The sequence below is a fragment of the Prionailurus bengalensis genome, chromosome E1 (assembly GCF_016509475.1).
Source record: "Prionailurus bengalensis isolate Pbe53 chromosome E1, Fcat_Pben_1.1_paternal_pri, whole genome shotgun sequence".
Lineage (NCBI taxonomy): Eukaryota > Metazoa > Chordata > Mammalia > Carnivora > Felidae > Prionailurus > Prionailurus bengalensis.
This window is the reverse complement of record NC_057347.1, coordinates 22,686,895-22,700,490: the sequence shown is the minus strand read 5'-3', so window position 1 is coordinate 22,700,490 and position 13,596 is coordinate 22,686,895. Positions and strand designations below refer to the sequence as shown.

The window sequence follows — 13,596 nt, the reverse complement described above, 5'->3', positions numbered from 1 at the left end:
TCTGGAGCTTCTGGGAATATCTTTCCTACCACATGGAGAGAGCCTGCCAGAAAATAAGGTCAACCCAGAGGAAATCAAAGCCAAGATATGGGGGGGGGGGGGAGTATGAGAGAGAGAGAAAGATACCCACACAGAAAGTAATGTTGGTGACAACATTTAAACCCTGGATCTAACAATGTCAAACTTTTCCTAGATAAACAAGCTATACGAGCCAATCAACTTTCTTTTCTTAAAGTACTCTGAGTTTATCTTATTTGTACTCATTATGCCCATCTTGCTGGGATGGTTTTCCCAAGCAAATTGCAAAAATGCATATCAGGCTGTTGAACATAAACTGTATTTCCATCACAGCTGAGTGATGGGACTGGGCATGGGGCTGGGCACTGCAGCTAAAACATGCAATTCTAGGCAGTCTTACTCAAACATATGCGAGACAGGCTATGAAAACCAGCACAGCTCGACTTCCAGATAGATCAGCACTAAACCTTTATATTCACACACCCATTAGGTCCTACCTTACCACACAATCCATTTTCCAAAATACAAAGAATTCAGCCCATTATCCTGGCTTTGGGAATGGGTACAGAAAGAATTATCCAACTTGTCTTCCCAATCACTGATGAAAATCATTCTAGGAATTTTTGGAACACGACAGATGTAAAAGACAGGGAGCAAGACAGCCGGTGAAACATCCAAACTTCCCTAGGGAAAAGAGGAAGATTGACAACTCAAGAAACAGTCAAGTCTTTTCTTTTATATGGAGACTTCATTGTCACTGCTATGATCCCTAGCTGAACTGACACCCCAGGAGTTCTCAGCTTAGGACTCTTCATAGTACAGAACCAGCCCTAGCAGCCCTGTGGGCCCCTGTCTAAGACACTGGTTTAATGAAGCCATAATCCATGCACTTGATGAGACATTCCCGGGCTGTCTGAACCACTTCTGCCCTCTTCTCGTCTGGCTCTTGTTTGCCCACTACAGTCAGGATCTCCAGCAGTTCACTCTCCACCAGCTTCTTGGCCAGCTCAGCATCTGCTGCCAGCAGGTTGTAGGCAATGACCAGGCCCCGGTGTTGGACTGACAGCCGGTCGTGCAGGCAAAGCCGCTGGAGGATCTCCAACCACTGAGTTGTCTGGAGGGGAGTTGTGGATAAAGAAGGATTGGAGGAATCAGTGGAGGCACAGAGACTGGATATTTGGGACAAGATAAACCGAAGGCACTGGTAAGGCCCAGATTCTGGGCTCTGAAAGGACAAGCACATGTCTGGTTATCTGTTGGGACTCAGTTTATGCCTATCTGAGCCCCTCGGGACTAGGTGGCTGATGCCCATCTCCTTACCAGAGCCATGGCAAGAATTAGAAAACTAAAAGGAACTTGACATAGTCCAATCCATTTCATTTTATAAGTGGGGGAACTGAGGTCTAGGAAGTGGAAGTAACTTAGCTATGGTCACACATCTGGGAATAGTAGAGAATGAACATCCACCCATTCATTTATTTTCTTAAGCATCTGAGAAGCAAAGGGACAGGCCCCCTGCATGCCTAATTAGAATGGGGATGGAGAGTGTTCAGAAAGGAGAATTCTAGCCTTGAGCACATGGGCAATGACTGCTTCTTGCCAACCCAGGTGGCCTTATTTTTTTTTAAATGTTTATTCATTTTTGAGAGAGGCAGAAACAGAATGTGAGTGGGTTAGGGACAGAGAGAGAGGGAGACACAGAATCCGAAGCAGGCTTCAGGCTCTGAGCTGTCAGCATGGACCACGATGTGGGGCTCGAACTCACGAGCTATGAGATCATGACATGAGCTGAAGTTGGACGCTCAACTGACTGAGCCACCCAGGCATAAATTTTAGTTTTTGTCTGCTTTTCTCCTCTGGCTCATATTTGCATGAACCAGGTCGTTACATAGGCTTCTTAATTTTTTCAGAACAATGCATAACTTACCACAAATATTCTTATAGTTGCTAAGAATGCAATATTTTCTTTTTTTATATATGTTTATTTATTTTTGAAGGAGAGAGTGAGCAGGTGAGGTGCAGAGAGAGAGGGAGATGCAAGAATCTGAAACAAGCTCCAGGCTCTGAGCCGTCAACACAAAGCCCAACGCAGGGTTTGAACCCATGAACTGTGAGATCATGACCTGAGCTGAAGTTGGATGCTTAACCCAACTGAGCCACCCAGGCACCCCTTGCTAACCCAGTGCCCTTAGAGATATGACCACCAGGCATGCCCTGGGCTTGCACTCCACCATCCCTCCTCTATCTCTCTCCTTCACTCCCGGTTGTGAAGCAACCCAACTACTGTGCGTGGGGAAGACAGGACTCCAGACCATTCTGATCGGCCCAGAAGACAGAGTTGGAGCTAAGCATAGAACCAGGAGGCTTGACTTTACAACCTTCAACAGACACACATGAGCAGCAGAGTAGGAGACTTATTGGTATGGGTCTTGGAGTCAGAGAGATCAATGTTCAGGTCCCAGCTCAACCACTTAACCAAATGTGACCTTAGGTAAGTTCTGAACCTTTCCAAGTCTCGAGAGCCCCTCTGTCATCTAATATACCTACTTCTTCACATTGTTCTGATGCAGTGATATGGTGCAAGAAATTGCTTAGCATGGTGGCCGGAGCACAGTAAAGTGCTCAACAAGGAGGCGTGGATGGGGATTATGATTTTATGCAGTAGTCCAAGGATTTCCCCTTTGCTTCCTCGTATACTTATTACCTCACCCTCCGTTTGTCAATGGGGGCAGCTTCCCACAGGCACCACTCACAGATGGGGAGACGGGCACAGGGGGAAAGGACAGGCTCTTCGGCTTCTAAGCAGATTTTGGTAAACTCTGCACCGAGCGCACCACAAGGAAAGGAAAGGAAAATTCAGCTAGCTGCGGTAGAGTTCAGGGGGAAGGTTGAATGCTGATGGGTAACTGATAACAGGTCCGGTGCCAGTGCTCCCCGGGCACAGAAATGAAGCCAAGATTTCGGAAGGAAGAAGTGGTTGGGAGAGGGTCAGCAATCTTGAAGGATTCCAATCCCTTCCCAACTACCCGGCGATGTGATCTTGAGTGGGTTACTTTTCTGCACTCAGTGTTCCTCACCGGTAAATGGGGATAATAATAACCATATCCACCACACAGGGCTGTTGGAAGGATAGAACAACTTAATCGATGTAAACATTTAGAGGAGTGTCTGCAGCACAGTAAGCGGGCGAGTCGCAGAGCACCCTGTGGGAGCCTGTTGACAGATGTTGTGTGACCAGTGACTCCAGCAGAGGCCACCTCGGGGCAGCGGTTTCAAAGTGTGGTCCTCAGGCTGGAGGCACCCCATCTCTCATCTACTGATGCAGAATATCTAGGGAAAGCGTTTTCACCAGCCCTCCAGGTGACTCACACACCTCTCAGTTCTGAGAAACTTGCCTTATGGGGAAATGCTAAAGCCCAAGGACCAACCAGGATGAGCTCCATCCAGCTGAGAGACCCTTCCCTGGTGCCAGGCAGCATAAGCGCCTGTGGAACACACACACACACACACCACCACCACCACCACCACCACCACAAACTGTCTAAAAGAGCCTTCCTTTAAAGCAGACTTGAGTACATTTGAACCAAGACGTTTACAGTTTTTGCCTTCAGTGGAGATGACGCCTACAAACTAGGTTGTGTGGTGGGCTAAAGACATCTGCACCTAGTGTGGCCGGGTCTGCAGCTGTGTTTATACCACTTTGCTGAGATGGCCACAGTCCCACCGAAGGATCTGATCACCGCGTTCACGTGAGAGAATCTGCCATCTCTTTGCCCAACCGCCAGCTCCCTGTGGCACCCCAACCACATCCATGCTCCTCTCGGGGAGCCCGGGGGCTCCCCCACAGTAGTTAGTGTTGTGGCCATCCTTGTCATCATTCTGAACTAATGAGCTGTAAGCACCACCAAAGGCAGTGGGTGGAGGTACAGTGGGAGGGACCTGAGTTAGCACACCTGGGAGTCCCAGCCGTGGAGGTAGGGGGCCAGACGGTATAGACGCTCCTTCTTAGGTTGTAGGAACAGGTACCCAGGGGCCTGGGAAGTGTTACCACAGAGGCCGGCCTCCCCATAGAGGACCACACAAGACAGTCCCCTTTCCACCCCCAGGGCCTGCTCTCACCACTTGGGTCATCTTGAGGCACAGTTTCTTATGTGCTGCTGTCAGCATGGCCAGCGCCCCTGCGGCCGCGTTCTGCACCTTCTCATCGTCCTCTCCACAGAGCAGCACCACCAGCTTCAGCCGGTCATTCCCATCGGCCAGGAACCTCTCCTGTACCTGTGGGAGGCAGGTACAGGGCTCAGAGAAAAAATGAAAAAAACGCCCCCACCTGCCAGCGTGAAGAGGGAAAGAGGCATTGGAAGCCGTGTTCTCTGACCTAAGATCCTTTGGAGCTTTCCTTTGAGCAGCTCACCCATGCCACCTCCCCCAGGAAGTCTTCTCTGATTAACTGGAGAAAGGGGCAATAAACTCCTCCAGCTAAAAGGTTAAAGAGACTAAGGGATTCCCCCATAGAGTGTGTGCCGCCATCTCTGTTTGCACTTGGCTATCCACATCAGGGGAAAGGGCACAGGCTCCTGGATGGTAGGTGTTGCCCAAAGAGTCGTGTTTCACTTCCCTTTGGGGAAGCCTGGAATGTTTCTCCCACAACAGATGGGTCTTTGGGGTCTGCCATAAAATGGCTTTGCAGTCCCGGAAGGTAGGGGCTTGGCAAGGGCAGGGGACAGAGCAAGAGCTGCTGTACCATTCAATGGGTGAAGGATGAGCTTCCCAAGGGCCCTAAAGCCAGAAGAGCCTCCTGGGGCTCAGAGCCCTGATATGTCTCAGAGCTCACTGGCCCCCCCACCGTCTGCTCCACAGTAAAATCCAGTTGGTCAAATTTAAGGGTATTTTGTCGGGTCAGGTTTCCTAGAGGTGGAGCTCTGAAAGGGGTCTAAGGTCAGTCACAGCTGCCCAGGTTATGACCCGCATCTCACTGAAGCTGGGGCAGAGGTCCTCAGAGGCGAGAGTATGGCAGAGATAGTCACTGCAGTCCCCTCTCGTGGGGCACAGTGGTGATTGGAAGCAGCTATATTCCCCACCGATGTGGCCATAAGCCAGTGCTCGTGAGGGAATGTGAGAGGAAGTGATACGTGTCACTTCAGGCCACCATGGTGGAGTACCACAGGTGCCTTTCCCAGAGGCTCACTCCCTGTTCAAATGGAGACCACTCCCAGAGGGCAGAGAGGGAGACAGTTCTTTTTCAGTTGGGGGGCTAGTTCTCGATGGTCAAAGAAGCCTGATCCCAAGTCATTGCTTAGAAGCAAGCCAGCAGATCCAAATGTAAGCAAGAAATGAGGTGAGTGAGAAATGAATTTCTCTCTTGGTGGGAGCACTGTATATTTTGATTTTGGGGTGTCACAGCAGCTGATGTTCCCAGGGGAAGCCTATTCCTTCTCCCCCACTCTCCCTCCCCCGACTTTCTTTGGATACACTCTTTTCTCCAACATGGCTGCCAGCCCTCCAGGCCAGCCTTAGGCCAGCTCCCTGGTGGATCCTGTTTAGCTTTAAATTTTTTTTTAACGTTTATTTATTTTTGAGACAGAGAGAGACAGAGCATGAACAGGGGAGGGTCAGAGAGAGAGAGACACACAGAATCTGAAACAGGCTCCAAGCTCTGAGCTGCCATCACAGAGCCCGACGTGGGGCTCGAACTCAAGGACTGCGAGATCATGACCTGAGCCGAAGTCAGACGCTTAACCAACTGAGCCACCCAGGCGCCCCCCGTTTAGCTTTTTAAAAATTTATTTTTTGAGATGGCCGCGTAGGAGGACACTGGGCTCACCGCGTGACCTGCTGATCACTTAGATTCCACCTACACCTGCCTAACTAACCCAGAAAACCACCAGAAGACTAGAAGAATGGAGTCTCCGGAGCCAAGCACAGACGAGAGGCCCACGGACGAGGGTAGGAAGGGCAGAGAGGCGGCGCGCTCTGCACGGACTGGCGGGAGAGAGCCAGGGTGGAGGGGCGGCCTGCCAGCCAAGCAGAGCCCCCGAGTCTGGCTGGCAAAAGCGGAGGGGCCGGGCGGAGTGTGTTCCGACAGCAAGCGGGACTTAGCATCTGGGAGGTCATAAGTGAACAGCTCTGCTCGGAAAGCGGGAAGGCTGGAGGACAAAGGGAGGGAGAGCTGCTGAGCCCCGGGAGGACAGAGCTGTTTGGCGGGGAACAAAGGCTCTCGCCAGCGCCATCTCCCTCACCCATCCCCCAGCCAAAATCCCAAAGGGAACCGGTTCCTGCCAGGGAACTTGCTCGCTCTGTGCAAACACCCTACGCTGTGCTTCTGCGGAGCCAACCCTCTGGCAGCGGATCTGACTCCCTCCCGCTGCCACAGGGCCCCTCCTGAAGTGGATCACCTAAGGAGAAGCGAGCTAAGCCTGCCCCTCCTGCCCCCGTGCACCTTGCCTACCCACCCCAGCTAATACGCCAGATCCCCAGCATCACAAGCCTGGCAGTGTGCAAGTAGCCCAGACGGGCCACGCCACCCCACAGTGAATCCCGCCCCTAGGAGAGGGGAAGAGAAGGCACACACCAGTCTGACTGTGGCCCCAGCGGTGGGCTGGGGGCAGACATCAGGTCGGACTGCGGCCCCGCCCACCAACTCCAGTTATACACCACAGCACAGGGGAAGTGCCCTGCAGGTCCTCACCACGCCAGGGACTATCCAAAATGACCAAGCGGAAGAATTCCCCTCAGAAGAATCTCCAGGAAATAACAACAGCTAATGAACTGATCAAAAAGGATTTAAATAATATAACAGAAAGTGAATTTAGAATAATAGTCATAAAATTAATCGCTGGGCTTGAAAACAGTATAGAGGGCAGCAGAGAATCTCTTGCTACAGAGATCAAGGGACTAAGGAACAGTCATGAGGAGCTGAAAAATGCTTTAAAGGAAATGCATAACAAAATGGAAACGACGGCTCGGATTGAAGAGGCAGAGAATAGGTGAACTAGAAGATAAAGTTATGGAAAAAGAGGAAGCTGAGAGAAAGAGAGATAAAAAAAATCCAGGAGTATGAGGGGAAAATTAGAGAACTAAGTGATACACTAAAAAGAAATAATATACGCATAATTGGTACCCCAGAGGAGGAGAGAGAGGGAAAGGTGCTGAAGAGGTACTTGAAGAAATTATAGCTGAGAACTTCCCTGAACTGGGGAAGGAAAAAGGCATTGAAATCCAAGAGGCACAGAGAACTCCCTTCAGACGTAACTTGAATCGATCTTCTGCACGACATATCATAGTGAAACTGGCAAAATACAAGGATAAAGAGAAAATTCTGAAAGCAGCAAGGGGTAAACGTGCCCTAACATATAAAGGGAGATCTATAAGACTCGTGACTGATCTCTCTTTTGAAACTTGTCAGGCCAGAAAGGATTGGCACGAGATCTTCAATGTGCTGAACAGAAAAAATATGCAGCCGAGAATCCTTTATCCAGCAAGTCTGTCATTTAGAATAGAAGGAGAGACAAAGGTCTTCCCAAACAAACAAAAACTGAAGGAATTCGTCACCACTAAACCAGCCCTACAAGAGTTCCTAAGGGGGATCCTGTGAGACAAAGTACCAGAGACATCGCTACAAGCATAAATCATACAGACATCCACTTACAGAACACTCCACTTACAGAAATGGATAGATCATCTAGACATATGGTCAATAAAGAAACAAGGGCCCTGAATGATACATTATTTAAATTTAAAAAATTAAATTAAATTTAATAAAATTAAATTTAAAAAATTTTTAAAAAAATTTATTTTTTACTTCAACAGGCTTTCATGGGTTGGGTTTTCCTAGTATACCAGTGGGAAGATCCAAGACCTGAGTTAAGAATCAAGGGAAAACAGGGGTCTCACGCATGGCCTGGCCCTCATGTTCATGAAGGGCCTCAGACTTTGGCCCTACTGTTACCTCTGATGAGGTTATCCCTACAGGCATAGCAGTACTCTGGCAGGATGGAAAGAAGGCATTCATTTACCATATGGTTATAATTGGTCTCCATTACTGGACCATGAAGCCATTGGCATGTTCTGAATTCATTTTATTTTTTATAAATCCTGTAATTACTCTGTGAAGAACACAGTTATAGTGCATTGCAATTTCCATAGAAACAGCAATAGTTCTTTAAACTGTTAACATTTAAAATATTCTAAAGTTGTTTGTACAACTGTGTTTTCTCTCATTTTTTTATATATATGTGGAGCTTCAATAAATGTAAGTGGTCTAGCCTCTTTTGATCTCTAAAAGACCCTGGTCTTGTATTCTTCTCTGTTATGAGATTATTCTGACATAAATAACTTAGGGAAATGGTTCCTTCCACCTTAGCTGGCCCAAACTGTGGGGTCAAAGCCCCAGCTAGGAATAATACTACTTTTTGTGTTTTTCTTTGTCTCCTTGGTTCATATATTCCAATCAGAGTCCCTACAGGGAAGAGGACTGCAATCTGGGAGAGATTGAGGGGTTCCTGGGTTCACCTGCCCCATTCCCATCCTGAGTCCGCCTCACCTCCTTGTTCAATACCATGTTGCACATGCATTCAGTGGCCGCCTGCCTCAGCTGGTCGTGATTCTCAAACATGTAATTCTCAATGTCTGGCATGGCCTTCTCCTTAAAGATCTTCTGCCTAGGGTTTGAGAGGTGGAGGAAGGGAGGCGACTGAGTCCTCTGGAGTGAGCATTTGGAGTTTTGGGCCATCCAAGGGCCACTCCACCCTGCTGGTGGTTCCCTCCCACGCCCTCATCAGGGTTTGGACAACATCGATCCCACCCCCAGCTCCAGGAGAGGCACCAAAGGGCATAAGCTAAATGACAGCATAACACCCTGGCCATAGCAATGGGGTCTGGGGTGAACATGTCACCAGGCTGGAGATTCTTCTGTATTATTGGTGCAGAAGAGAGTCTTTCTCTCTCTCCTGCTGGCTATGAAGCCCAGAAGATGTGAGGTCTGGAGCAACCCTTGTGATCACAATCGAGGGGAAGAGCCCATTTGATAATTAAGACAACACAGGCAGAAGTGGACAGAAGTAGGAACGTGGGAAAAGTAGGGAAAGTGGTAAAGAAAAAGTGGGGAGGTGGGGAAGCTTTGTAACCCTTGTATCAAGCTGCACCTGCTTCTGGTCACCCCAGGCTTTTTATTTACATGAGTCCTTAAATCCCCTCTATGCTTAAACCATTCTGAGTTGAGTTTTCTGCCACTTGCAACCAACTGAAAGAATCTCAACCCAAAGCTCTCTACTGTCTCCTTGGCTCCCAAGAAGGAATCTGTTTTACCCCCACCCATCCATCTGGATATCTTTTTTTACTACTTCCATCAGAAAGAAATAATATCCTTTGCCTTCCTACATTCACTATGTGCTAACTCGAAACCCTCCCACTGTTGTTTCTGCCCATTGCCTTCAATCCTGTCCTCAGAGGAAAGTACACAGGGTGTGTACACGAAATTTCCACCAAACCCTGCAAGGGGCACATCTCTCCGCGCTGCTCTCTCCCCACCCTACTCACCGGAGTCTGTCACTTCGCCCAGACAGATTGGTGAGGCCCAGGAGAGCCTCGTAGTTCTGGAGCCCATCCCGCTGTGTGTCCAGGAGACTCACGAGGGGCCGCACCACCTCATACACCTGTGTGGAGGGGTCAAGGAGTGAGTTGGGTGGAGACCACGTTCCCCCAGACCCAAACATCAATAGAAGCTGGGCTTTAGAATTTCCAAATTCCTTGCCCGCCCACTGTCTGACTCAGGCTTCACAATGACCCTGAGAGGCAGGATTACTTTCCTTACTTTGCAGATGAGATAACTGAGTTTCCAAGAGGACAGTCCCATTAGTCAGAGGCAGAGCCACGCACCTCCAACTCATTGTCCTCTCTGTGACAACACCATGCCCCCTCCCAGGCCTGGGGTAGGGTGCAAAGGCCCCTAGGAGCAAAGGAGACTTCTCCCAATGCCCCCTTCCCCCACCCCTCCGCTGCCCCGGCACCAGCACCCACCCGCTCCCCCGGGAAGGCGATGTCTGGATTGGACACGGCGGCGATCTTTGCCAGGGCATGGGCTGCCTTCACCTTGCCCACGTCTGTGCCCTCCAAAGCCAGGGGAAGCAGTGCCTGCAAGAGAGGGCATGGTCACTCTTTGGTCACAGACATCCAGAGACCTCTCTCCCCATCCTCTTCCTCTAGCTGCTGTCTGCCTATTCCATTAGAAGTTCAGGACAACTAGGGGTGCCTGGTTGACTCAGTCAGTTAAGTGTCTGACTCTTGGTCTTGGCTCAGGTCATGATCTCATGGTTCATGAGATCAAGCCCCATTGACAGTGCAGAGGCTGTCTGAGATTTCCCTCTCTGCCTCTCTCTCTCTTTCTCTCAAAATAAATAAACTTAAAAAAAAAAAAGGAGTTCAGGAAGACTCTACAACATAAACAACCCTTGAGCATCACAGAAAACGATTAAATATGTAACCATGGATGGCTCCCCTTGCCTCCCAGCACACTTTGGTGTCTTCCCCCACATTCCCCATCCATACTATTTGTTTTTGGAAAAATAAACAGATCGACACACTGACTTTTTACTTCCTGACTAAGTCAAACCTAATCATCACGGCAGACACTTACTGAGCACGTACTATGAACCAATACTTTAAGAGTATTTCTGTAATCCTTGTGACATTCTGCAGAGTGAATGTGTGATCCCCCCTCCCATTTTACAGATGAGGAAACTGGGGCTCAGGGAGACAGTCATTTGCCCAAAGTTATCCAGCTAAAAAGGAGACAAGCAAGGACCCAAAGACAAGTCTTCTACAGCAACATCCACGGTCTGTGTATCTGTACCTTGCTTCCTTCCCATAGCAAGGAGCATGAATGGGATTCCACAGTAAATCCCATGACACACTGTAAAATCAGGCAGAAGTTGATTTGGGACCATAAGCACAGACAGGACAGATACTTGAATGACAGTGTTCCAAGGAGGTTAGGTTGGAGCAAGCATATTTTATTTTTGGACCAGGCAAAGAGCACACACACACACACACACACACACACACACCGTTGCTCCTCCCCAGTGGATCATCTTTTAGGATGGCAAGAACCTTATCCCACCAATTACCTTGCCACCACCTTGAGCCACAATGGTTCCTCGGTCTTTTGGGTTATCACACAGTGCCAGGAATACCCTGTAGGGCAAGGATAAAGGACACATCATGTGAACCTTTCCCAGGCATCAGCAGGCCAGCCAGTCAGACCCAGTGAAGCCCTGGAAAGTGCTGCACCTGCCCCATCATTAGGCAGGTTGGCAAGATACTGCCATGGATGTAAGGAGCTGGGGAGAAAGTAAAGCCAAGTGAGGCAGCAAAGAGCCCCCATCCCTATTTGGGAAGGCAACAAATGGCTCCCTGCTGCCCATCAACCAGGAGAAACTCTTCAGTGCAGATGCAGCCCAGGACCTCTGTGATCTGACCCTCATCCCCCTCTCTGGTCCTACTAGCATGGCTCCCTCCTGTGCTCTCCATGCTCCAGACATGCTGCAGGAGAATCTCATCTCACTGACTCCTTCTCCCTCCGTCCCCTCTGCCTGGAACTCTTCCTCCCTGGAACTTAGGTGGCTCCTTTTCTCACCTCGTGGTTCCATTGAGTTACCACATCCTCCAAGAGGCCTATCCTGGCTGCCCTCCCACCTCCCCTCCAGTTGGCTGGTGGGTGCCACTGCTTGTTCTCCAACCAACCCTTTGTATTTGCCCCATCATGGCACCCGATGCATTGTATTGTACCTGTGAGTCTGTCTGCCTCCCCATCTTTGGAATAGCAGGTCCCACTCAGGGCCTGGGAGGCAGCTAACCAGGATAGACAGTGACCTCTTTCCTCCTAATGCAAACCTCCACCTGGGATGACCTGCCCTGCCACATCACTCTTCAATGTCGATCTCCTCCGTCTCCTTTCCAGATCCCTCCAATGGCTCATTCCCTCATTGACTTCCCTGCTATCTCTATCTCCCTGCCCAGCCTCTCACCCCCAGCTCCCTCAGACCCCAGCCTTGGCCCACTGCAGCCCCACCTGGCCAGCAGCTCTTTGGTCTGGTCGGTGAGAATGGCACTGTCTGCTTTCACCATGCAGGCCAGGGCAAAGGTGACACCAGCCTTCAAAAGCCGCTTCACACGCATGTCTATAAAGTCCTTCTTGTCCTGGGGAGACAAAAGGGTAGCAATGGGGAAAGAGCCCAGGCACCAGGCCAATCTACGTTGGAACTAAAGGTGGTGCATTTCTGACTGCTTATGGCAGGCTGAATAATGACCTCCAAAGATGTCCACATCCGAATCCCCAGAACCTGTGAATATTACCTTACATGGCAAAAAGGACTCTGCAGATGTGATTAAATCAAGGATCTTGAGACAGGGAGATAATCTTGGATTATCTGGGTAGGCCCAGCATAATCATGAGGGTCTCAATAAGAGGGAGGCAAGGAGGGGGCACCTGAGTGACTCATTTAGTTGAATGTCCGACTCTTGGTTTCGGCCCTGGTCACGATCTCACGGTCTGTGGGTTCAACCCCCACATTGAGCTCTGTGCTGACAGATTTACAAAAATCTAAATCTTTTACTGGCTGGAAATATCTATATGTTCATATTCAAATCATGTACAAAGCATACCCTTGAGTGCAGGGAATCACTGGGGAGGGCCCCAAGGAGATTTTGTAACATCTGGGCTACCGCTGACGGGCCTCTCTCCCCTGTCCATTATTTCTACTTAACACCCAGATCCCCAAAGCCAGATATCCCAGGAAACAAAATTTCTGTAATTGTTGGAAACATGAAATACACGGTCTGATGTTCATGAAACCAGCAACATAAATTGCAAAATGTTCATCGTAGCTCCATTTGGTTTTTCAGACTAATGGTTGGATCCTCACTCCCCACTCCCCATAGAACATTAAAAGTAAGGGGGAGGGGCGCCTGGGTGGCTCAGTCGGTTGAGCTTCGGCTTAGGCTCAGGTCATGATCTCGCGGTTTGTGAGGTTTGTGACTTCGAGCCCCGCGTCAGGCTCTGTGCTGACAGCTCAGAGCCTGGAGTTTGTTTCAGATTTTGTGGCTCCCTCTCTCTCTGCTCCTCCCCCGCTCGTGCTCGCGCGTGCGCTCTCTCTCTCTCTCTCTGTCTCTCTCTCAAAAATAAACATTAAAAAACTTTTTTTAAGTAAGGGGGAAATGAGCGTCACCTAATGGGAGAGATTTGCCATGATCATCTTCAAATTATTTGTGTCCTGTGACAAATCCTCCCCAGCACATACACATAGCACCCAGACATCACTGTCCTTCGGTTCCACCTCTAAGCTGGCCTGGTGACCCTCCAGCATCATCCCTATCCTCACCTTAGGGTGCTCCTCAGGCACGTGCTGCTTGGAGAACTTGGCGAGCTGCACCAACTCGGGGATTACCTCCTTGACATCATAGCTGTTGGTGCAGTTCACCAGGGTGGTGGCCACAGAATACAGGATAGTCTTGTCCGTGGTCTGGAGTTACCGGGTGATGGGAAGGAGGGGAAAGGCAGAAAGGAAACTTTAGAACAAATCTCTG

At 49.6% G+C, this 13,596-nt stretch overlaps 1 protein-coding gene across 3 annotated transcripts in view; it reads right to left on the bottom strand.

Moving 5' to 3' along the window:
* Window positions 1-469: 469 nt before the first annotated feature.
* Window positions 470-13,596, bottom strand: part of UNC45B (unc-45 myosin chaperone B) — a 32,124-nt gene continuing 18,997 nt past the window's right edge. For all 3 annotated transcript variants that reach the window (XM_043583718.1, XM_043583715.1, XM_043583716.1), the window contains exons 13-20: window positions 13,392-13,532; window positions 12,083-12,210; window positions 11,139-11,205; window positions 10,033-10,146; window positions 9,553-9,668; window positions 8,558-8,675; window positions 4,138-4,293; window positions 470-1,132 (exon numbers count right to left, since the gene is read on the bottom strand). In XM_043583718.1, coding sequence (XP_043439653.1) covers window positions 872-1,132; window positions 4,138-4,293; window positions 8,558-8,675; window positions 9,553-9,668; window positions 10,033-10,146; window positions 11,139-11,205; window positions 12,083-12,210; window positions 13,392-13,532 — 1,101 coding nt within the window. In that variant the 3' untranslated portion in view covers window positions 470-871. The remainder of the gene's footprint in view (window positions 1,133-4,137; window positions 4,294-8,557; window positions 8,676-9,552; window positions 9,669-10,032; window positions 10,147-11,138; window positions 11,206-12,082; window positions 12,211-13,391; window positions 13,533-13,596) is intronic.